Here is a 22,031-nt window from a genome sequence, read left to right as displayed (position 1 = left end):
CCACCTCCCAGCACGTGACGTCATGGCGGTGAAGAGCGCCTCCCCGCTGCTAAGGCCGCAGGCGGGCGCCTGCCCCAGAGAGTCCGGGCGGCTGCGGCGGGAGGTGGCAGTTTGGGGACGGCCCCGGGGCCCGCAGCCCGGGGCCCGCGAGGCCTGGCCGCGGGGCCCCGCTGCTGTCCCAACCGCCCGCTTGGGCTGCGCCGCGGCCACGCCGCCCCGTTACGGGCGCAGCCCGGTGTCCCGTGGTTAACCGCGTCCCCGGGGGCTGCCCCCGCGCTCCTTGCGACAGCCAGAGGCAGCCGGTAACCGGCCGCCCGGGGCCGCCCTGAGCCGCCCCGCCCGAGCCAGCAGCCTCCCAGCCCCCCGCCACCCCGCGCTGCGGCCCGGAAACCCGGCGGCCCCCGGGGGGCTGTTTTGCTCTTCCGGGGCGCGGTGTCCCGGGCCCCGTCCGTGTCCCCCCCCGAACCCCTTTTTCCAGCTCTTAAACGGGGCGCTGGCACGGGCGGCCCCGCCCCGGCTGCTGCGGGGCCCGGAGGCCCCGGGGGGCCCGGCCCGCGTGGGCTCCGCGCCCCTGACCCGCGGGCCGGGCCGGGCGGCGGCGGGCAGCAGGCCCCGGCCGCGGGGGGAGGCGGCGCCGCCGCCCGGTCCCGCCGTGACCCCGCGGCCGATCACTTCCAGGGCGGCCCCGGCTCCCGATTTGAAAATGCAGGAGCGGCTGGTGGTGCTGCTGTGCGCACTGGCGCAGCGGCGGGCGGGCGGGCGGCGGGCCATGGCCGGGGCGGCGGGCTGGGACGGGCCGCAGCGGCGCGCCTGGCTCCGGCACTACTACAGCCAGCGGCAGAAGCGCCTCATGACGGTGAGCGGCGGGGGGCGGACGGGGGGACGCGGAGACACCGGTGGTGGGGGTGCGAGAAATGGGGGGGGGGTGGGGGTGGAGCGGGGACACAAAGGGCAGAGGACACCGGTGGTGGTGTTGTGAGAAATCGGGGCGCGGGGGGGGGGGGGGTGATGTGCAGTCGGGGCGGGGGGGGGCGGGCACAGGGAACGGGGCGGGGGGACACGCAGGGACACAATGGGCAGGGGACACCGGTGGGGGGGCGCAAGAAATGCGGGGGGGGGGGGAGTGTGCAGGAAGCAGAATCGAGGGGGATGGGCACGGGGAGGGCGGCGTGGGGAACGTGGGGGATGCAGGGACACAAAAGGTGGCAGAGATGGGGGACATGGGACATGGAACATGGGGATGGGAAGGATGTGGGACACAAAGGACACGCAGAGGTCACAAAGGATGTGGAACGTGGGGGGTATGTGGGATGCGAGGGGGACACACGAGGGACAAGGGGGCTGGAAGGACACGGGGTGTAACCCAGACACAAAGGGCAGGGGACGTGGGGATGTGAAAGAGGGGGTGACATCAAAGGTGGGCGACACAAAGGATGGAGGATCGGAAGGGCCTGGAGAGGTGGCAGTGAGGACAAGCTGCTGAGGGCAACACGAGGAACCCACTTTGCAGGGCAGTTGCAAAGTAAAGTGAAAAAAGCCTCTTTTCAGCCTAAAGATGTTTTTTTTTAGAATTTAATAATAGAAAAACAATTCCCGTGGAGGGACCGGGAGCGCGGGTGCTCGCTCCTGTTCCGAGTGGGGGCTCAGCCCGCAGGTCAGGCGGTCACAGGGAAGCAAGCAATGCTCGATAAAAATCAAAACTGTGGAGTAAGTGGCCACCCAAAAGGGGACTTCTCCAGAAGGCTCCTTGTCCAGGGTCACCACTGTTGCCTGGTGGGTTTGCACTGGGGTTTCCCAAGAACGGAAGAATTTGACCCAGGTGGACCCGGCTGCATGGCACCGGGCAGCCCCCCCGCCTTGGGCCGGCAGCTGGAGCTGGATGGTCTGCAGAGGGGGGGGGTCCCAGCACAGCGCGGGGTGGGGAGCGGGTAGGGCCGCCTCACGCCCCTCTTGTCTCCTCGCCATGCTGCAGCTCCTGATCGCTCGCCGGAGGAGAACCAGCTGCTACTTCTACCCCCGCGCCTGGCCCGGCATCAGGAGTGCGGACTGGTGGGAGCGGGTGGTTCTGAAGGAGTTTGGGCCCCGGGACTGGCTGGAGAAGTTCCGGATGTCCAAGGAGACCTTCTTCTACGTCTGCAACCAGCTGCGGCCCGGGCTGGCTCCGCACAGCGCCCACTTCCACCCCACCCTGCCCCTGGAGAAGAGGGTGGCCGTGGCCCTGTGGCACTTGGCCACCAACGTGGAGTACCAGACTCTCAGTCCGCTCTTTGGTGTGGGGCCCTCCACGGTGCAGACGTGTGTCCGGGAGGTGAGCTACGCTGTCGTCTTGCTGCTGAAGCCCCTCTACCTCCGGCTGCCCAACGAGAAGGAGCTGGAGAACATGGTGCGCATCTTCCGCACCCGCTGGGGCTTCCCGCACTGCATCGGTGCCCTGGACAGCCTTCACATCCCCATCCACCCACCCCTGCGCCTCAGCGCCGACTACTGCAATGGCCAGGGCTGGCACTCCATCCTGACACAAGCCACCGTGGACGGGTTGGGCCAGTTCTGGGACGTCTCCACTGCCTTCCCTGGCAGCATGGAGAACAGTGCTGTCCTGGAGAGCTCCAGCTTGTGGGTGCTGGCCAAGGAGGGCCGGCTCTGCCCCAACCCCCCCAAGCACTTCATGGGGAAGGCGCAGAAGTACGTGCTGCTGGGTGATGCCACCTACCCCTTGCAAGACTGGATCCTCAAGCCCTACCAGGAGGACGAGAACCTCACCCAACGGCAGCTGCAGTTCAACTACCGCCTGAAGCGGGCACACAGCGTGATCGAGAACGCCTTTCTGCGCCTGAAGGCACGCTGGCAGATCCTCCTGAAGTGCGACGACTGCAGCCTGGAGCTGCTGCCCACCCTCGTCCTCGCCTGCTGCATCCTGCACAACGTCTGCGAAGCCCATGACAACCCCTTCAATGAGGAGTGGCTGGAGGGCACCGAGCCGACCGAGTTGCCCAAGCCCTGCCAGCCCGCGCCTGCTGCCATGGAGGATGGCCGGGCCGAGCAAGTGCGCGAGCTGATGTGCCAGTACTTCGAGAGCTGCGGGGAGGGCTGATGGGGTCGGGGGGAGAAGCAGTCCTGCGCATCCTTGCTCGCAGACATCCCACGGACTCCAACAAATGCTGGCCCAGTGGTAGTAAGCAGGCTGTTTGGCAAAGGACTGCACCTTCTCGCCTCTGCCGAAGGCTGCCGGCGGAGCGAGGAAGGCTGTTGGGGGCACCGGCTGTTCCCAGCATGGGGAGGGGGGCGGCTGCATCATGCTCGTGCTGGCTTTGCCATGGTGGTTTCAGGCAGTGGAATGTATTTTGTGCCCTTGCCCTCTTCCAGGATTTGAGCAGTCTGGTGGTGTGTTGTGTGCCGCATGAGTAAAGCGGGGGTTGGGGGCTGGGTGAGGGAGAGGGCTGCCAGGGTCTCCCTTTCCTGGGAGCGCATCTCTGTCCTGAGGCCCCTCTTTCAGGCCGAAACCAGCTGGAGGCTTGAAATAAGGCGGCAAAACACCTTTGAAGGTATGAAACTTGCTGCGTAAACACACTTGGGAGGGGAAGGGGAGGAAGCAGCAGAGCAGTGACTTGCCAGGGGCTGGCACCAGCCCAGAATGAAACTGCACCCGCAAACTCCCGCTCTGCTGCTCCTCAGGCAGCACGTGCTGCCCTTGGCATGAGCAGGCTGAGCTGTCCCAGCCTCACCCCTCTCCAGAGGGATCTGCCGTGAGGGTCTGCAGCACAGCCCCCTGAGGTCCCTCCCGGTCCCACTAGGCAGCTCTTTCTGCCAGCACCTCTGCTGTGCGCTTCCAGCGCGGTGCAGCGTGAGCAGGAACACAGGGCTCTGCCCCCCGTATCGTCTGAGAAATCAAGCGGCTGCGGTTCATTCCCTGCCGTCCTGCCGCGGGCTGCAGCCCGGTGGCACGCTGCCGCAGTCGTGGCAGGTGCCAGGGCACCAAGGCTGCTCCGTCAGCACTTTGCTGGAGGGTGGGAGTTGTAGGGGGTGGCACGGATGTGTCCTGCCTTCCCAGGGGGCTGGGGGTCCCCGCTGCAGCACAGGGGGCAGCTGGCAGAGCCCCTGGCTGCTGGGAGGAGAGGACTGTCAGCTCCCACCTGCCATGTCGGTGTCCTGGGGGTGTCCCTAGGGGTGCCCCAGAGGTGTCCTGGGGGTGTCCCCAGGGCTGTCCCTAGGGGTGCCCCAGAGGTGTCTTGTGAGTGTCCCCAGGGCTGTCCCTAGGGGTGCCCCAGAGGTGTCTTTGGGGTGTCCCCAAGGCTGGCTGGGCTGTTCTCAACGATGCCCCGCTGGTGTCCCTGGGGGTGCCTCCAGTGGTACCCCACCGGTGCCCCCGGGGGTGTCCCCAAGGGTACCCCACTGGTGTCCCCAGGGGTACCCCACCGGTGTCCCCCGAAGCACCCCTAGCCAGTCCAGCAGGGCCCATGTTCCGGGCCCTGGGGCCGCGAAGCTCACGGAGGAAGGGGCTCCCATGACTGAGCAGGGCCCCTGCACCCCCGGCCTGCCACCGCAGCTCTCACGCTGCCCGGGGCGGCCACGGGCTCCCATGGCGCAGCTTGCCCCCACGCCCGCAGGTGGGCCCGACCGCCGCCGGCACCGCGCATGCGCCGCTCTGGTAACCCCGCCCCTTGCCCCGGCCGCTCCCACTCGGCGGGAGCAGGGGGGAGGCAGTACCCGGCGGCGGGCGGCCTGGGGGCGGCGCCGTCCTCCCCTCCCCGGAAGTGCGGTGGTAGGAGCTGCCGGCGCGGTCACGTGAGGGAGCAGCATGGCGCCGCGCGGTGAGTGTGGGGATAGGCCCGGCCCCCGTTCCCCCCGTTCCTCCCGTTCCCCCGCGGCTAAGCTGGGCTGGGCGCGGCGCAGCGCGGCTAGGGGCGTGTGTCCTTGTCGGTCTCGGGGGGTCCAGGCCTTTCCCGTGGGACCAGGCCCAGCCCCGGTTCTGCTCGGCCCACCGGCACAGGGCCGGGGCTCGCCTGCTGCCCCTCACCCCCGCGGCAGCTGCCGGGCCGTGGCCCTGCCTGCCCCGGGCTGTGGAACCCGCTGGTTGTTGAGGGCGGCCCCGGGGGCTGCGCCCAGCGCCCCCCTGACCCCCTTCCCCCGTGCGCAGGAGCGTGACCGGAGGGAGCCCCGGCAGAGGCCTGGACGCGAGCGGATCTTGCCCTGCCCGGCGCCATGGTGACAGAGCAGGAGGTGGAGGCCATCGGCCGGAGGCTGGTGGACGCGGCCCAGCCCCTGCCTGCCCGGTTCCGGGCCCTCTTCACCCTGCGCAACCTGGGCGGCCCTGCAGCCGTGGACTGGATCAGCCGGGCCTTCGGGGATGGCTCCGCGCTGCTGAAGCACGAGCTGGCCTACTGCCTGGGCCAGATGCAGGACGAAGCGGCCATCCCCGTGCTCATCCGGGTGCTGGAGGACACCAGCCAGGAGCCCATGGTCAGGCATGAGGCCGGTACGATGGCAGTTCCTGTGGCTGTGGGACTTGTGGGTGCTTCCCCCGTACCCAACAGCCTGTGGTGGCCTGATCCATAGCGTCATGGCTTGGAAAACCCTGAGACATGTAATTGCCTCGCTGCGTCCCCTGGCCAGCCCTGGCTGGACTGGTTGGCCAAGCCTTCCCCTTCCTGCTGGCCAGGCTGGCTCCTGCCCTGTTTGTTTGCCTGGCCATCTCACTGGGGATCGGTCAGTCAGGCCTGTGTCTCCACCTTAGGGCAAGGCAAGGCTTTGCCGGAGGACACAGCAGGGTCCTCACGTAGACACTTTGATCATGTCCTGACACGTCCTTCCTTCAGGTGAAGCCCTGGGTGCTATCGGGAATCCTGATGTGCTGGATATCCTGAAACGCTATTCGGAGGATCCTGTGGTTGAGGTGAGGCTCTTGGGGGGGCTCATTTTCCCTGGGGTGCAGCACTCTGGCCCAGGATGGGGAGGCAGGCCTCTCCTGGGCAGCCACTGGCTGGGGGCAGCAACACTGTGAGCGGCATCCTGCTGTGTTGTGACGCTCAGCTGCCATCAGGAAGGCCTGGACGCCCTCCCAGCGCTGCATGGTGCCGTTCCACAGCCAGGGCTGTGTCCCTGTCCCTGCAGGTGGCCGAGACGTGTCAGCTGGCAGTGAGAAGGCTAGAGTGGCTGCAGGAGAACAAGCGGGAGCTGGCCACCAGCCCATACCTCTCCGTGGATCCTGCTCCCCCTGCTGAGGAAACGGACGTTGCCAAGCTCCGTGAAACCCTCCTGGATGAATCACGCGTGCTGTTCGACCGCTACCGGGCCATGTTTGCCCTACGAAACCTGGGGAGCCAGGCTGCTGTGCTGGCGCTGGCAGACGGTAAGGGCCAGCGCAAGGCTGCCTGCAGTCTCCTCACTAAGTCTGTACAGGTTAATCTGGGATTAGCCTTTCCCAAATCCAGGGCTGCCAGAGCTGCACAGCTCCTCTTAGGATCTTCACACATTTGTTTCTAGAGCTGCTGTCCCCCTGCTTGCTTGTAAGAGCCACATCACAAAGCTCTTGGTGCTTTCTGGTGTTTCACAGCCCCCTTGCTCCTCCAGGCCCCCTTTCTCTGTGGGTCTGGGTGGGAGAGGGCGCAGTCTGTAACGTTGGCTTGGGACCAACCAGTCTGACGTGGTGTCTCCTGGTGAGACCTGGCCCCAGGGTGTTGGGGTCCTGCTCTCCCATCCTGGAAAGTCAGAGGCTGCCAACCTTGTCCTGGGGCTTGGAAATAGCTCTGGAGGATGGAGTGAATGTCTCCTGAGTGGGGAGGGGGCAGACCACAGCCCAGGAACTATTTGGACCTGCCCCTGATCTTAAGGGAATTGGATGAGGCTCTTCAGCCTTCTTGGACCAGCCAAGAGCACCCACGCACCGTGAGGTAAAGCGTGCAGGGATCTGCGAGCTCCTGCTGTGGCTGTTCAGTCCCGCAGCACAGGAAGGCTTGAGGCTCTGGTTGTGTCTGTCCCAGGCACGTCGTGCCGGTGGGGCAGGGCCCGTAGGCAGTGTAGGCTGCCCAGGGCAGGCGAGGGTGCTGGCAGCTCTGCTGGGAGGGTGGGTGCTGCTGTCACGACAGGGCATCCCTACTCTCCTGGGCCACAGCTGCAGGCATGTGGTGCTGGTGCTGCCCCAGCTTTGTCGGGGCAGGGGGTGACAACCCTTTCCGTGGCTGTTTTGTCCATTTCCCCAAAAGCCCCCATGGGTCTGCAGGGGCAGCCGCTGGTTCTGGCCCCCAGGCCAGCCTGCCCCATGGCTTCTGCCTTTTGGGTGGGGGACTCCAGCCAGGCATCTGGGTGCAGTCTGGGGGCGATGGCGGCTCACTCTTGTCTCCTTCCTGCAGGGCTGCGCTCCGGCAGTGCCCTCTTCCGCCATGAAATTGGCTACGTGCTGGGCCAGATGCAAGATGAGGCCTGCGTCCCGCAGCTGACAGCCACGCTGCGCAGCCGCACCGAGAGCCCCATGGTGCGCCACGAGTGCGCTGAAGCCCTGGGCTCCATCGCCCATCCCTCCTGCCTGGAGACCCTGCGTGCCTTTGCCCACGATGAGGAGCGGGTGGTGCGGGAGAGCTGCGAGGTGGCGCTGGACATGTATGAGTACGAGAATGGCACCCAGTTCCAGTACGCCGACGGGCTCTGCAAGCTGCAGGCCTCCGCCTGAGCCCTGGCTGGGGGAGTGTGGGCTGGGTGTGCTCCATCCCATCCCCCACCGCGGCACTTTCATGGCTGCCTCTGTCAACACAGATCCATGCCTTGCCATGGCAGAGGTGGAGGAGGAACTGGATTTGCTCTCTGGCACAATTACAGCTGCCTTCTCCCTCCAAATCCAGGCTGAGCTGCTACTTGCCCCCTCCCCACCAGCCCCCGTTTCCTGGATCTACCCCTTTTTCCCTGCCAGGATCAGCACTGCCTGCTCGCAGCCTGGCTTGGGGCTTGGACTGGGTGGGCTCCACTTTGCACGTCGGAGCCTGTCACGGCTGCGCAGGGCCCGGGGCTGCTCTGGGCTTGTGCTGCCGTGGTGTCTTGGTGTGAAGCAGCTCCACTTTCCCCGCCAGAGCTTTGCTGTGGGGCCAGGGCTGGCACTGGGCATTTGCTTCCATAGGTTGTAGTGGTGCAGTGCCTTGAAATCGCCCTTGGTGCTGGTGCTGAGCCGGGTCCCTCCTTGCCTCTGTGGTGGAGGAGCTGCTGTGGGTTTGGCCTCGCCTGTCGGGGCAGGCCAGGGCTGTGCTTGCGGCAGCCTTTGCCCTGGGATGGGGGGGTGGGGTTGGGGGGTGGTGTTTCATGGCAGAGTTGGGAAGATTTGGCTGCGCTTTTCCTTTCTGCAGGGAATGGTGCTGCCATTAGGGCTTACAGGGTGAAGCAGAGCCTGCCTGGACTTTCCCCTGCATTTACCCAGACCTGGGAGGGCTGAGGCTGGTGTCTGCTGCCGGCACCCAGCACCCAGCCCCGCCGGGCAGCCCAGCGTGGGCATGGGGGGGCTGGCAGGGAATAAAGCGCTGGCAGTGGGAGCTCCTGTGTCAGTCGAGCTGTGATTTAGCCCTTGCCCAGATGTGGGGTGCACCCAGCGCCACAGAGTTGGGCCCCAGGAAGGAGCCCCGGGGCTGCCATAATAGAATCATAGAACAGAATCATTTAGGTTGGAAAAGAGTGAGTCCAACCGAAATGGGAGGAGAGAGCATGGGGTGGGGTCCCTGATGGCTTGGGGTAAAACCCCCTCCCTGCAACCATGGCAGGCCCAGAGAGGAGGGCAGACATTGCCTGTGGGGTGCCGGAGGAGGGGCCGGTGGGGTCCCGCTGCGCTGCGGGGTCCAGCATCCTGCTGATGGGGCTCTTCCCCCCTGACCGAGGTCTCCATGCGAGCAGCTCCCGTGCTCAATCCTTAGTCCCTAAGGCTGCTGTGGTGGCTGGCTCAGCATCCCTGAGGCTCTGCTGCTTGGGGACACAGCAGGGCAGGGAGCCCCCAGTCCAGTCTGGCCCTGTCCAGGGCCCCGTGGAAGGGATTTTACTTGGAGACGTAGCCAATTTCGGTTGCCCGTACATGCTTGCTGCGAGTCAGACCCACGCACCCAAGTGCTGTGGATGGGGTTGCTTGCATGTGACGTGGAGGATGTCTCTTCCTTGGCACTGGAGACAAAGAGCTGATATTTTTACACCATTTTGGAGTCAGCAGCTGTTATGGGGCTCCTTGCCCCCTTCCCTCATCCTCTGTAGCCCCTGGGCAATAGGCAGGACCCAGCTGGCACTGCCAAGCTCTGGGGTGTCTCTGTGCCCGGCTCCATCCCCCAGTGGGTGATGGGGCAGGGCTGTGGGATGTGCCATTTCCCACTTACCTTGTTACTGGTGTGAGGCGGCTGCCCGCTCCACACCAGGACTTAACCAGCGTGCAGGCTGTGGCACGCTGTCAGCGTGTTTCCCTGGTGCTTGTGGGTGTTTGTCCCCACTCACCACCCCGGCTGCCTCCACACTTGCTCCCTGCTGCTCCAGCATTTCCACAGGTGACTGACTCAGACCACACAGGGTTCTTTCCAGGTCTCTCATCCAGTGTTTGCCTCTGCTCCCCCAAACGCCTTCTAAGCCCAAACTGGAATTAAACTGGTGCTTTTGCAGCCAGGATCTGGCCAGGGATGACCTGGCTACTGGGGTGGAGGAGGTTCTGAGTGTTGTGCCCTGACTTCACACCGAACCCCGCAGGCACCTCCATCCCTCTCTGGCCAACCCACCCTGGGAAGGATTTGAGGGTTTTTCCAGGCTGCTGCTGGTCTGAGCCAAACCCTGCACGCTCTTGGTGCTGAGGGCATCACTTTCGGGGGGTGCCCAGACCCTGTGCCCCTCCGCGGCTGGCTCCTCGCCGGAGGAGCGATGCTGGGTGTCAGGGTGCCACATGTGACAGCCGACATGAAGCTCCAGGGGGGTGACGGCCCCTCGCTGTGGGCTGCTTTGCTGTGGCTGGGCTCTGTGCAGCAAAGGGGGCCCCACAGGAGCGTGTGGGGCTGTGGCACCCAGCCCCTCTGCCCAGCCCCTCCTGGTGTGGCTGTATCCTCTGGGGCAGGGTGCTGCGCTGGGATTTCAGACCATCTGCTCGAGGGATCTGAGGGATTTAACTAAGCCCAGGGGAGGAGGGGGAGGCCTTGGGGTGTCCCTCCCCATCCCTGCCTTTTGGGGTTCTCCAGCTGCAGGCAATTCTCCACTCCCAAGGGGATGGAGGTACCTGCCGTGCTGCTCGAGGGGCAGATTCCGGGGACCCTGAGCCCCGTGGGAGCCTGCTGGTGGCCCCCCTGGCTGAGCCCACCGGGGCTCTGCTGGGATTAGCAGGCACTAAGCTCCTTCCCACGGATGCTCTGTCCTTTGGCGGCGGCGGGTGAGTGGCACCGCCACCGGGCAGGGGGACCCCGCTGTCCCTGTGAGCCACCGGCACCGAGGAGCGTCACGGACCCCGATGCCGCTGATGCCCTGCGGCCCCCCGTGCAGCAGAGGCTTTAGGGGCTGGGGTACGGGAGGAGCTGGCAATGGCCCTGGCAGGGGGTACCCCACTTCCAGGCGCCGGGGGGGGCGTGGGGGCCACGGCACTTGCTGCAGTTTCCCCCCGAGGAGGACGGGGTGCTGTATGTGGACTACAAGCCCCCCGCTCTGGACAGCATCCGCCTGCCTCGCTATGTCCTTTACCTGGTGATGGCGGCTGCCCTGGTGCTGATGGTGGCATACGCCATCGTGGGGCACCTCATCAAGGACCTGGTGCACGATTTCGCTGGTGAGTGGTGCCCAGGGCGGCGCTGAGCTTTGGGGCTCCTTATGGGGCTTGGTGGGGGGCAAGGGGGGTCCCCCAGACCCTTTGCTGTGGTGGGGGTGTGCGCTGATGGCTCCGTCTCTGCCCGCAGACTGGGTGTTCGGGCCCAAGCCGGAGGAGGAGAAGGAGGTGATGGCCGAGGGGACTGTGCTGGAGGTGGAGTGGCTGGAGGAGGACGCGGTGCTGGCGGAGGCGAAGCCGGAGCGTGAAGGCGCTGGCGCCCTGCCCGGCATGGACGTCCCGCTGGGGCTGCTCACCACTGTCCCACGCAGCTCCATCTCCTTCGCCGACACCCACAAGAAGAGGTTTTTCTAGGACCAGGGACCCCCTGGCCCCCCACCACCACCGGGACCCCGCGGCCGTGCCTGCCTGTTGGGTCACAGCGTGGTCCCCGACTCCGGCGTGGGGGTGACGCTGGCGCTGACACGCGGCTTCGCATCCTCGGCACAGTCCCACCTGTTACCTGGGGGCTGCCATCGCTGCCCCCCAATAAAGCAGCCTGCCCCGGCCCCCTCGCTTGCCCCTTAGCCAGGCATGGGCACGGGGAGGTGGCAGGGCTGGGACACCCTGACTTTCACCTGGCGACAGCAGCGTCCCTTAGCAAAGCTGCACCAGCCCCCGGGCAGGGACACACGGGGAGGGACCCCCATGTGGGTGCACACACGTGGGGATGTGAAGGTAGGTGCCCGGGGATCCAAACCCCTGGCATGGGGGCACGCCCCAGGCGTGGGCACAGACACGGGTGGGCATAGGAGGGACGGATGTGGGCACGCGCACGTGTGTGCAGGGAAACACGGGTGCACGTGCCCGTGGGGAGGGCCTGTGTTGGCACGGCCGCGTGCAGACGCGCAGGGAGGCAGAGATGGGTGCTGTGCTGAGCCTGGATTTGCCCCCGCTGGCCCCCTTGGCCCCCTGATGCTGCCAGACTGTGTCCCCTCCTGGCGAGGCAGAGCTCGGTGGCACCCACAGGTGTCCCCAAAGCCAATCTTGGGGACAAAAGCACCCACGTGCCCCACTTGGGCTCTGGTGGGGGCACTGGGGATGGGGACTGCGTCGTACGGACCCCCATCCCCTGCCTTAAACCCAGGCTGGGGCTGGACCCCCCACATACACATCCCTCCAGTGGGGACCCTGTCCCCATGCCCCCAGGCTCCTTCTTCACCCCTTGGGGAATTGTCACGGGCAAGGTGGCCCTGCTGAAGCCCACAGTCCGTCCCTGGGGTGCTGCCAGCCATCCTGTGCCTCAGTTTCCCCAGTGCCCCAGTGGGTGGGGGCTGGGAGGCGGAGCAGAGCTCACGCTGCCAAGGTCTCACCGATAACACCGTTAATATTTAGCTCTTCGTGGCACCCAGCGCTCCCCGGGCACGTGGCAGCGTCCTGCCGGCACCAGCCGTCACATCTGGGCCCCAGCTGGAGCTGGGGGGTGGTCTGGCACCGCCACCCCCCCCTGTGCTGCCCCATCCCCACGACGTGGTGGGGTGGGGGGCCATGTCCATGGGGATGGGACACTGGCCAGGATCTGCCCCAGCCCCGCCAGTGGGCACAGGGGGCCCCATGGGCAGAGGGGAAAGGCTGGGGTGGGGGATGGGAGGGCGCTCCCACACATCAGTCCGTCACCCACCCACCCCTCTGCCCCCCAAACACCCACCCACCCATCTGTCTCTTCACCCACCTGCCCACCATCCCTCCCTCCCTCCATCCACATGCCCACCCGGGGGGGACCCCAGCCCTGGGCATGGGGCTGCTGCCACAGTCCCCGAGGTGGTGGCCACTGGGTGCCACGGGGTGCTGGTGGCTGCACCAGGGGAGAGGTGCCACCTCCCAGGGGTTCCAGGAGCCACGTTGCCGTGGCACTTGGTGGCCTCTTGAGCCCAATAAAAGCCACCCGTTGGCCCCAGGTGCAGAGAGCAGCGCCGGCGTGCGGGGCCAGCAGCGGCGTGGGAGAGGAGCCCACCTCGGGGTGTAGGATGTGGCCAAGGGACTGGTGGCCCCTCTCCCTCCTGGTCCTGCTCATCCTCACCAGCACCACCCAGGGACAGGCTGGTAGGTGCCCCCCCCATGCCCACATCCCCCTGCACCCCAGGGTGCCCTGGGGGAGCCCATGCCCACCCTGGGGCATCGGATCAGCTTCGGGGAGACCTTCTCAGTAGGACCAGTCTGTCCCAGTGCCTCGGCAGCAACCATTCTGAGGGCAAAACAGAAAGATCTAGGGGTACCTGCCTGCTGTCCCCAGTGCTCCCCACTGTGTCCCCCTGTACGGGGGTGGGGTGGCTGTCCGGGGTGGCTTCCCTGGCACCCAAGGGACAGTGGGGAGGGGGTGGTGATGGGTGTCAGCCAACGTCCTCTGGTGTCCCCAGTGTCCACTGGTGCCAGGCTTGGCACAATTGGGACCCTGTGTCATGGAATCAGGGGTCCCATCCCCTGCAGGATGGGGTTCCCCTGAAGCTGTCCCCATCCATGTCCCTGTCCCCACCCGTGTCCCTGTCCCCACCCGTGTCCCCACTCCCACCCGTGTCCCCACACTGCTGCCGTGCAGACATGGGCCCCAAGGAGCTGCAGCCTTGGCTCATCAGCCTCATGGCCGTCGTCATCTTCCTCTTTATTGTCTTTGTGCTCCTGCTCATCAACCGGCTCTGGAAGATCAGGATGCACAGGTGGGCCAGCACAGCGGGGCCACATCCTGCACCCACCTGGGCACTGGGTGCCAGCCCAGGGGGGCTGTAGGGTCCTGCCATGCCTGGGGCCAAGGGCAGGGTGCTGTGGGGTGGGACGGGGCGTGCGCTCAGCCCCTCTGTCCCCTCGCAGGAAGCAGGGCGACCTCCAGGAGACCCCAGGGGATGACAGGTACCATGGCTGGGTGCTGCGGGGCTGGCACCAGGCTGCCCCTGGGGGTGGCCACATGCTGGCGGTGCTGTGCGTGGCCCAGCGGTGCCATGTGTGGCGTGGCCGTGTCCTGCATGCCCTGGTGGTGCTGTGCGTGGCTTGGCCGTGTCCTGGTGGTGCTGTGCGTGGCTTGGCCGTGTCCTGCATGCCCTGGTGGTGCTGTGCGTGGTTCGGCCGTGCCCTGCGCGGCCCGTTCGTGCCCTGGGCACGGCGGAGGGTGCTGGTACCACCCCCGGGGAGGGGGTCCGGGTGCCCGGTCGCAGGCGGCCGTGCCCCCCCGGCTCTCTCCCGCAGGCTGGAGCGCACCGGCTGCGCCAACGCGGGGGCCGAGACGGACCGCGACGAGGAGAGCGACAGCGAGGAGCAGCGCCGGGCCACGGCCCTCTGAGGCGGGGGCCGCCCCGGCTCGCCCCCCGCCCGCAGCCCCGTCCGCGGGTCCCGGCTCCGCGCCGGGTTTTGCGGGCGGCCGCGGGGCGGGGGGGCGGTTGCCGCCAGGACCCGGCGTGGATCAGCCGACCGCGGAGCGGAGCGCGGCCCCGCACCCCCGGCGCTGGGCGGGGGGGGTGTCCCGGGGCGGGTCCCCGGCCGGTCCCCAGTAAAGGTCCCCAGAATCAAGCGTCCCGTGTGGCGGTGGCGGCGGTGGGGCGGTCCCCGAGGGTGCTGGGGGAGGGGCACCCATGGGTGCCACCGGGGTAGGGGACGATGGGGGGGCTCCTGAGCCGGTGGCTGCCCCCGGCCTCCTGCCCACACCGCTGCCCCCCGGCCCCCTGACCCCAGCCCCCTGCCTGTGCCACTGCCCCCCAGCCCCCTGCCCACGCTGCTGACCCCAGCCCCTGCCCCCACCGCTGCCCTCCGGACCCCCGGCCCCAGCCCCCTGCCCATGCCACTGCCCCCCAGCCCCCTGCCCCCAGCCCCCTGCCCACACCGCTGACCCCTGGACCCCCAACCCCAGCCCCCTGCCTGCGCCGCAAGGGGTGTGGGGACCAGCGGGTGTCGGGGGGCAGGTGGCCCCGACCTCCCACTAGCCTCAGCACCCCACGGGAATGAGGGTGACACACAGCTTCGGCCAACGATGCCCTATGGGTGAGAGAGCAACGACGTCACACGGGCGAGGTGATGATGTCACATGCACGAGGTGATGATGCCATGTGCACGACGTGGTGATGTCACGTGGCCGAGGTCCTGATGCAGAGGAGGCAGCAGCAGCGCAGCGTCCTCCCTGTCAGCCCACGGCTGCACCCACCCATGGCCCTGTCCCCCTGTGTCCCCTCCCCCCATCCCACGGTGTGCCCCAGGGTGCTGCTGGCCCCGGCTCAGTCACCCACCTCAGCCAGGCCAAGGGCACCCATGGGTGGGCATCCCCCCTCCGGGGTGACAGACACCCATCGCCTGGCATGACTCCGCTCCAGTACACCCCAGTGGCCCCCACAGCTGGGACACCCAGTTCCTCCCCAGGCTGGGCTCTGTGCCTCAGTTTCCCCCAGGGGCAGTGAAGGAAGGGCAGAGGCGGGCTGGAGTTGAAGCATAGCTTGTTTAATTTTTATACATTTTTTTTTTTGTCTTTTTTTTTTATCCTTTTCTTTTTTTTATCTTTTTTTTTTGTGTGTCAGTTTTTTGTTTTTTGTTTTTTTCTTCTTTTTGTCTCTTTTTTCTCTTTTTTGCATAGGGGAGGGGGGGGGGGGAAAAACCAACCAAAAAAAAAAAAAAAACCAAAACAAAAACCCCAACAAAAAAAAAAACAAAACCCAAAAGAAACAAAACAAACAAAAAAAAAGAAAACAAAAAAAAAAATCCCAAATCCATAGTCACGGTCAGTAACTGGTATGTAGGCAGGAGCGGCGGCTATCGGTAATGGCTGCGTACAATGGTATAATCAAATATCGTGAAGCACCAGGGAGGCGAGCGGGGGGCTCGGGGGGGGGGGCATGCAGGGGCTTGGGGGCGGGGGAGGGGGTCACAGCTGAGACGGGGGTCCCGGCCCCGGCTCGCGGCCCTGGTGCGCTCGGCGGGTGTGTAACGGCTGCGGCAAGCGAGAAGCGAGAATCCGGCTAACTAGTAAAATATAACTGCGAGGGAGGGGGCAGCCCCCCCCCGTGGGGAGGGGGGACCCCCCGAAAAGGCTGGCGAGGGCAGCCGGCGGCGCGGAGGCACTGCGGCGGGATTTTTGGTATGGGTGTGAGTCGTGGTCCTGCCGGCTGCCGCCTCGACGCCTTTTTGGGGCGGTTTCTTTCCTTTTGCCGCTCTTTGCCCAGAGGTGGGGTCTCCCCCCCGCTCCCCCCCCCCCCCCTCCCCCCCATCTCCACCTCTGCTCCCACCTGCCCATGGGCATCACGTGGGGGGCACCCATGGGTGCTGCTGTATGGGGGGCACCCGCAGGTGCTGCCCACCCCAGCTGGCGGCAGGAGCCCTTGGGGGGCAGAAAGCAGCAATTCCAAACTCGTAGTACAAAAAAAAAAAAAAAAAAAGGAAAAAAAAAAAGGAAAAAAAAGGAAAAAAAAAAGAAACAAAACAACAACAAACGAGACATATATATATATATAGGGGTTTTTATATATATATATATTCCTTTGCGCTTTAAAGTACCTTAACTGTGTGTCGGCCCGCAGGGACCCGCGCCCACCTCCGGCCCCTGCAGCCCCATATATATATATGTGGAGAGAGAGATATATATATATGTACAGGTTTTTTTTTTTTTATTTATAGGTCACAAGGACTATTTGTAATTAATTTTTTTTTTTTTAAGCCGACAAGCCCGACTAAAAACCCTCTAGGAGAGACTGTAGTGCATGAAACCCCCGCGGGAACCCCGGGCGCGGTGATTGTCGAGCGGACCCCCCCCCCCCCCCCCCCCCCCCCCATCCCCATTCTACCAAGGGACCCCCCCCCGGAGCATCCCCAGTGATGGGGTGTGTCCCCCACCCCGCTTTGCGCCCACCTCGACTGTGGCCACCAAGCCCAGAGGCCACGGGGGGATAATAAAAAAAAAAAAAAAAAAAAAAAGGGAGAATGATTAAAAAAATAAAAATAATAAAAATTAGTGGTCGGCCCCCCCAGTCCCCGTGCGGACCCCTGGGAGGGGTCCGGGAGGGGAGTTTGCATATTCCCTTTGGGCAGAGCTGGGGGGGGGGGATGCAGCCCCGGGGCGGTGGGTGTTGGGGGGAGCAGTGCAAAGACCCCGGGGGCAGTGGGAGCTCCCCGGACCCCCAAGGGAAAGCCCCCAGCCCGAACCCCCCGCTGCCGCCCCTCCGGGCTGGGGGGCATCGAGTTGATTATTTTTTGCCTTTGTTTTTTTTTTTAACATGTTTTAAGGTGCTTTTCTTGCCGAGGGCGGGTTTTGGGGGGCTGCAGCCGCAGCCCGGCCAGGCATGCTGCCGGCCCCGGGGGTAAAGGCAGCAAAAGGGGGGGGCGGGGGGGGGGTCCCCACCAGTGCCCCCGTGGGGCTGGGGGCTCTGGGGGCTTCCTTGGGGCAGGGGGGCCCAGGCCCAAGGGGCGCCAGCGCCCCTCGCCTCCCCCCAGGCCCCACACTCGCTGGGGGGCTGGCCGGGGGGGCTGTCCCGGGTGCCCCCGCTCCCTCCCTCCACTGGCTGTCACTCTGGTCACCGCTGAGAAATGCTTTTTTTTTTAAATTTTTTTTTTTTTTTTTTGCTTTGAGCTGATCCTTTCCTAGCCTTAAAACCCTTTTTTTTTTTTCTTTTTTCTTTTTTTCAATTTTCTCTCTGTTTTTTGGGTTTTTTTTAAAATTCTATTTTTTTTTAAATTTATTTTCCCCCCAACTGGACGCTAACCTCCCGCTTCCCCGCGTTGCATTGTCCTTGCAGAAATCAATACTGCACCTTGCATAAAGAACAGTCTCCCAAGGATGTGCCCCAGCCCTGTGGGACCCCAAACTGCACCAGTGGGTGAGACCCCAGTGGGACACACGACCCCCACCCCCCCCATCCTCCACTAATACTTTTGGACACCAAAAAAAAAAAATTAAAAAAAAGAAAAATTAAAAAAAAAATGTTGACGACGACGTTTCTTCATTACAAAGCAGCAGCGACGCGCGGTGCCACCCGCCCATCAGTGTCACAACCCGCATCAGTCATCAGCCGAGGGGTGCTGGGGGGGTGTCTCTCTCTCCGACCGGCGGGACACTTGGGTTTTAAGGCAAATTCTGGATTTTTTGGGGGTGTCGGGACCCCGCTCGGCGGTTGGCACAGCAGGGAATGGGCAGAGTGACGGCGAGGGGACCCTTGCTGGGACTTTGCCCATTTCCCACCGCGCCAGCCGGACCCCCGGAGATGAAGCCGATGGGGATGTAGGTAGGGGGGGGGGGGCTGCGACCCCCCCGACACCAGCCCTCGAGGGGGGGCACAGCTACATTCACACGGTTCCATTCCTGTCACGAGAGCAGCTGGGCTCAGCCCTCCCGGCCCTGCGCCCCATTGCAAACCAATTAAAAAGGGGGGAGGGGTGTGTGTCCCTCAAGGGGGGGTGGGATGCTGTGGCCCCCCATAAGGGCTCAGCCATGGGGGTTTCCATCCCTGGTCCTCCCCGTGGGGACCTCGACTGCATCCTCGTCCATCCTGTCACGCCGGGATGCCTGGGTTCCCCCCAGCATTGCGGGGGGGCTCTGACGCAGGGGGGGGCCCTGCTGCCTCCCGCCTCGCTGCCTTTGGTTGCTATAAGCAGAAAAACAAAAGAAAACACCCCCAAAAGGGAAAGAAAAAAAAAAAACAACAAACCAAAACAAGAGAGGCAAAGCAAAGGGGTGGCCGGACCCCCCCCACCGGACCCCACCCCCTGGCCGGACCCCCCCTCGCCGGCGCAGCCGAGCGGCTATTGCATATTCCGGTGTGTTGGCGCAGAGGATGCATCGGTATTACCAACTGGAAGACGTTTCCGAGGGGGAAAATTAGTTAAAAAATAATAATTAATAATAGAGAGAAAAGGGACTTTTCCGGCCGAGAAGAAGCCATGCAGGAGGCGAGGGGGGGGGCAGCCACCCCCGGCCCCCCCGGCCCCCCGGGAGCCCCGGGCATGCAGCGACTCCCTCGCACTGATATCGGGTCCGGTAATACTTAGTCTTCGAAGGCAAGGCACATCATGTGGTATAAAATTTCGTGCAAATTAGGAAAACATGGATTTTTTTTTTTCTCGTGGTTTTTTTGTTTTGTTTTTTTTTACGGCTTTTTTTTTTCTTTTATACAGAATTTTTTTGTGGGTTTTTTTCCTCTTTTTTTTTTTTTTTTTTTTTTTTTTTTTCTTTTTTCTCTTTTGCTGAAGGGGGAAGGTAGAGCCGGTTAATACAGTCTGCCATGCACAGCATCAGCCATCCGCGGCTGGGTTGAGCCAGGTCACCAGATCCTGTTAAAGCACCATGCAGTTTATTTGTCTTTTTTTTTTTTTTGTCTTTTTCTTTTTTTTTTATGTGTTTCTTTTCTCAGATCTTTAAAAAAAAAACAAAACAACAGGTTTCCCTCTCCACCAAGCGCTTTTTTTGTTGGTTTTCTTTTTTTTTTTCTTTTTTTTTTTTTGTGGGTTTTCTCCTTTTCTTGTCCTTTTTGATTATTTTTTTGTCTCCCGGGATTTCCTGCATCAGCCCTTTCCCCGGTGCCGTGCCGTGGGCAGGCAGGATCCAGCCTCGCTGTGCCATCCCGGGGGGTGGGTGGGAAGCGGGGGGGAGCGGGGGGGCCGCTGGGATGGGGGATGCGATGCCGGTGGTCCACGGGCGGCTCTGGGTGCCAGGGGAGGGGGACAGACGGGTGGCGGCTGTGGCCTTGGTGACATCCCCTGCTCCTGGACATCCCATGGTGGCTTCTCTCCATCATCACCCGTGGGGTGTCCCTGGGGCGTGGGCTCCCTGGGTCCCCTTGGGGACACGCCTGGGACCAGTCTCCTCCGCGGCTGCCACCATCTTGCTGGAGACGCCGGGTGCCTTCGTCATCTTCCTCCTCCTCCTCGCCTCGGCCGCTGCATGGGTCCCTCTGCTCTAAGGCACTGCCACGTCCCCAAGTCCCCTCGGCCACGCTGCCATTGTGCGGGACGGGGATGGCCGGACGCTTCCTCCAGCACTGGCCCCGGCTGGGGGCTCCTCCGGGGGTCCCGAGACCCCTCCCCACCGCAGATCAGGCACTTGACGCGGGGCCGGGGGCTCTGTGGGGCTGGCTCTGCCCTCGCCCTCGCTCAGGCTCCATTTCTCCATCCTTTTGTATTTAAAAAAAAAAAAAAAAAACCCAAAAAACCCCAAACCAGCCGTCCTGGCAAGCCAGTGCCAGGGGCTCTGTCTCCTCTCCTCTTCCTCCTCCTCCTCCTCTTTCCTCCTTTTTTGTGATTTTTTTTTTCTTTTCTTCTTTCTTTTTTGTTTGACGATTCCCTCTTAAAAGTGCATTTCCTACAAAATGTGCAACACGAGCGCACCCTCCCCTCGCCACCCACCTGGTACCTGTCCACAGGAATGCATAGCTCAGACACACGGACGCACGCCCCTCCACAGCCCCACGGACCCTCCCCCGGCGCACGGACACGCAGGGGGACACAGGGACACACGTGGGGACATGGGCCAGGGCTGGGGGGGCAAGGAAGGCATTGCAGAGAGATGGCGACCAGTGCCCTGGCCCGACGGTGGCAGCCCGGGCGCTGCTGGGGCCATGGTGGCAGTGTCCCCGTGGGAATCGGGGTGCCACTGCCACCGTCTTTGGCCGTGCCCATGCACCCCCCATGGCCCCGAGCCCCCTCCTCCTGTGGCACCCACTCGTGCCAAGCCGAGCTGGCCACCGTGCCACTGTGCCACCACGTCACCGCATCACCATGCGGTGTCACCACCACGCATGTCACCGTGTCACCCCAGCACAGCATCACCCATCCCCAAGGCGCTTTCACGGCACGGAGCATCGCCTCGCCCCGACAGCGAGCGCGGCCGCACGCATGGGGAACCGGTGGCAGGAGGTGACCCCCACCCCGCTGCACCCCACCTCGGCCCTGGGGCCCCCCGAGAGTCTGTGTGGGGCCGGGGGGTGGCGGGGGGGGATCTTTTCTACTCACATAGAGGCAAGAATGAGAGTCAAGAGCCGTTTGCATATCCGACCCTCCGGTGAGCAGCCGGCAGGGCTCTGGCGCCGCAGCCCCGCTGCCACTCCGGGAGGCATTGCTGGCACGAGTTGTGTCAGGTCTCAGCGCGGCGCCGGCTGACGGGGCAAATAATAGTGTTTTTTTTCTTGTTTTTTTTGTTTCTTTGTTTTCTGGCGCATCGCCGGGTTGGGGTTGGGGGAAGGTCCTCCTGGGATGGGTTGTTGTTTTGTTTGTATTTTTTTTTTCTTCCTTTTTAAAAAAGTTTGACCCTTTTCCTTCTTCCTTTCCCTCGCTCTTTCCTTCGGGTGTGGGTTTTGCTTGTCGTCGTCGTCGTCGTCGTCGTCATCGTCGTCGTCGTCATCATCATCATCGTTGTGAGTCCACGCTCTCCGTCGTCACCGCAAGGCTGGGCCTGGTGCTCGGGGACGGGGATGTTCCTCCAGGGGTGCCTAAAGCAGAGGAGAAGGGAGGCGAAGGGGCGGCACGGCGGTGGTTATCCCAGGTACCAGGACTGCCGGGAGAGAAGAGAGAGGCTGGCGTTAGTGCCCCGTGCCACACAGTGTCCCCTGCACCAGGACAGCTGTCCCCACGCTGCCACCCTTGCTGCCCTCCACCGGGCTGGTGTCCCCATCCCTATGCTGAGTTCGCCAGTCCTCTGCACCAGAGCCACCAGCGTTCCCCTTGGTGGCCAGTCCCTCTGCACCTCCACAGCCGAAGTGATGCTCCCCAGGGAACGGTCCCACTTGGGGATGGGTTAGGGGGGTGGCAGGGCCGGGGACCTTGTGGGGTGGCCCCCTGCCACCCTCCCATTGTCTTCCCACCCCCCAGCCCCAAGTTCAAGTTCATATCCGATTACCTCATGTCTGGTTTCCGTTGGCAACGAGACAGCTCGGGGCCGCCGCTTCCCTTAACCCTTCCCGGCCCCGCCACACATGACCCGAGAGCAGCAGGTCTCAGCTACCCATCCCCGCTTCAGTTCCCCTGTGCCTCAGTTTCCCTATGCAGAGGTCCCTGAGCCCTGGGGAGGCCCCCTCAGGTGTGACCAACTACTCACACACAGGGACAGAGACAGGGACCCTGAGGTCCTGGGGCTTTCAGTGGCCGTGACCCCCAGGGGGTAGGGGGTGCAGGGGCCCCAGCACCCTGCTCCCCAGAGACTCTCCCAGAGCTGCCCCCAAAGTCCTTGGGGTCCCCACCCCACATGTAGAACTGGGGAAACTGAGGCAGGGTGGGCACCTGCAATCAGAGCTGGGCCCCCCGTGTTTTCCCCCTTCAATGGCACAGCAGCCTTGGGTGTCCCAGCTCACGG

At 64.0% G+C, this 22,031-nt stretch overlaps 4 protein-coding genes across 12 annotated transcripts in view; 3 read left to right on the top strand and 1 right to left on the bottom strand.

Annotated features, from left to right (window-relative positions):
* The first annotated feature begins 84 nt into the window (after positions 1-84).
* HARBI1 (harbinger transposase derived 1) lies at positions 85-3,365 on the top strand. Its single transcript, XM_040590599.1, has 2 exons — positions 85-856; positions 1,973-3,365. The coding sequence occupies exons 1-2, from the start codon at positions 704-706 to the stop codon at positions 3,089-3,091; spliced, it is 1,272 nt and encodes a 423-aa protein (XP_040446533.1). The 5' UTR covers positions 85-703; the 3' UTR covers positions 3,092-3,365.
* Positions 3,366-4,675: 1,310 nt separating this feature from the next.
* DOHH (deoxyhypusine hydroxylase) lies at positions 4,676-8,510 on the top strand. Its single transcript, XM_040590619.1, has 5 exons — positions 4,676-4,808; positions 5,135-5,473; positions 5,814-5,890; positions 6,109-6,346; positions 7,347-8,510. Exons 2-5 carry the CDS (start codon positions 5,200-5,202, stop codon positions 7,661-7,663), a joined length of 906 nt encoding a protein of 301 aa, XP_040446553.1. The 5' UTR covers positions 4,676-4,808; positions 5,135-5,199; the 3' UTR covers positions 7,664-8,510.
* Positions 8,511-9,972: 1,462 nt separating this feature from the next.
* On the top strand, positions 9,973-14,284 carry SMIM24 (small integral membrane protein 24). 5 transcript variants are annotated; one of them, XM_040590615.1, is made up of 4 exons: positions 10,061-10,750; positions 10,878-13,440; positions 13,592-13,630; positions 13,964-14,284. In XM_040590615.1, exons 2-4 carry the CDS (start codon positions 12,845-12,847, stop codon positions 14,055-14,057), a joined length of 729 nt encoding a protein of 242 aa, XP_040446549.1. In that variant the 5' UTR covers positions 10,061-10,750; positions 10,878-12,844; the 3' UTR covers positions 14,058-14,284. The 5 variants fall into 5 exon arrangements, with proteins under 5 accessions (XP_040446545.1, XP_040446547.1, XP_040446549.1 ...); XM_040590614.1 differs by having other exon boundaries at positions 10,067-10,750; positions 10,878-12,829; positions 13,323-13,440; positions 13,592-14,284; XM_040590613.1 differs by having other exon boundaries at positions 10,051-10,750; positions 13,592-14,284.
* Positions 14,285-19,958: 5,674 nt separating this feature from the next.
* The window catches only part of NFIC (nuclear factor I C), a 41,318-nt gene continuing 39,245 nt past the window's right edge, over positions 19,959-22,031 (bottom strand). For all 5 annotated transcript variants that reach the window (XM_040590580.1, XM_040590579.1, XM_040590581.1 and 2 more), the window contains one exon: positions 19,959-21,233. In XM_040590580.1, the coding sequence (XP_040446514.1) occupies positions 21,216-21,233 (18 nt within the window). In that variant the 3' untranslated portion in view covers positions 19,959-21,215. The remainder of the gene's footprint in view (positions 21,234-22,031) is intronic.

This window comes from Falco naumanni, chromosome 4, assembly GCF_017639655.2.
Source record: "Falco naumanni isolate bFalNau1 chromosome 4, bFalNau1.pat, whole genome shotgun sequence".
Classification (NCBI taxonomy): Eukaryota; Metazoa; Chordata; class Aves; order Falconiformes; family Falconidae; genus Falco; species Falco naumanni.
Note: the sequence above shows the minus strand (reverse complement) of the source record. Positions and strands in the feature narration are given on the sequence as shown.

What these genes read in the sequence shown, in the direction of transcription:
- DOHH (XM_040590619.1), top strand. Translation starts at nt 5,200, where the DNA reads ATGGTGACAGAGCAGGAGGTGGAGGCCATCGGCCGGAGGCTGGTGGAC. An exon ending in CATGGTCAGGCATGAGGCCG is followed by an intron (nt 5,474 to 5,813) that starts GTACGATGGCAG and finishes TCCTTCCTTCAG; the next exon opens with GTGAAGCCCTGGGTGCTATC. An exon ending in CGGAGGATCCTGTGGTTGAG is followed by an intron (nt 5,891 to 6,108) that starts GTGAGGCTCTTG and finishes CTGTCCCTGCAG; the next exon opens with GTGGCCGAGACGTGTCAGCT.
- SMIM24 (XM_040590611.1), top strand. Translation starts at nt 13,186, where the DNA reads ATGGAATCAGGGGTCCCATCCCCTGCAGGATGGGGTTCCCCTGAAGCT.
- HARBI1 (XM_040590599.1), top strand. Translation starts at nt 704, where the DNA reads ATGCAGGAGCGGCTGGTGGTGCTGCTGTGCGCACTGGCGCAGCGGCGG. An exon ending in GGCAGAAGCGCCTCATGACG is followed by an intron (nt 857 to 1,972) that starts GTGAGCGGCGGG and finishes GCCATGCTGCAG; the next exon opens with CTCCTGATCGCTCGCCGGAG.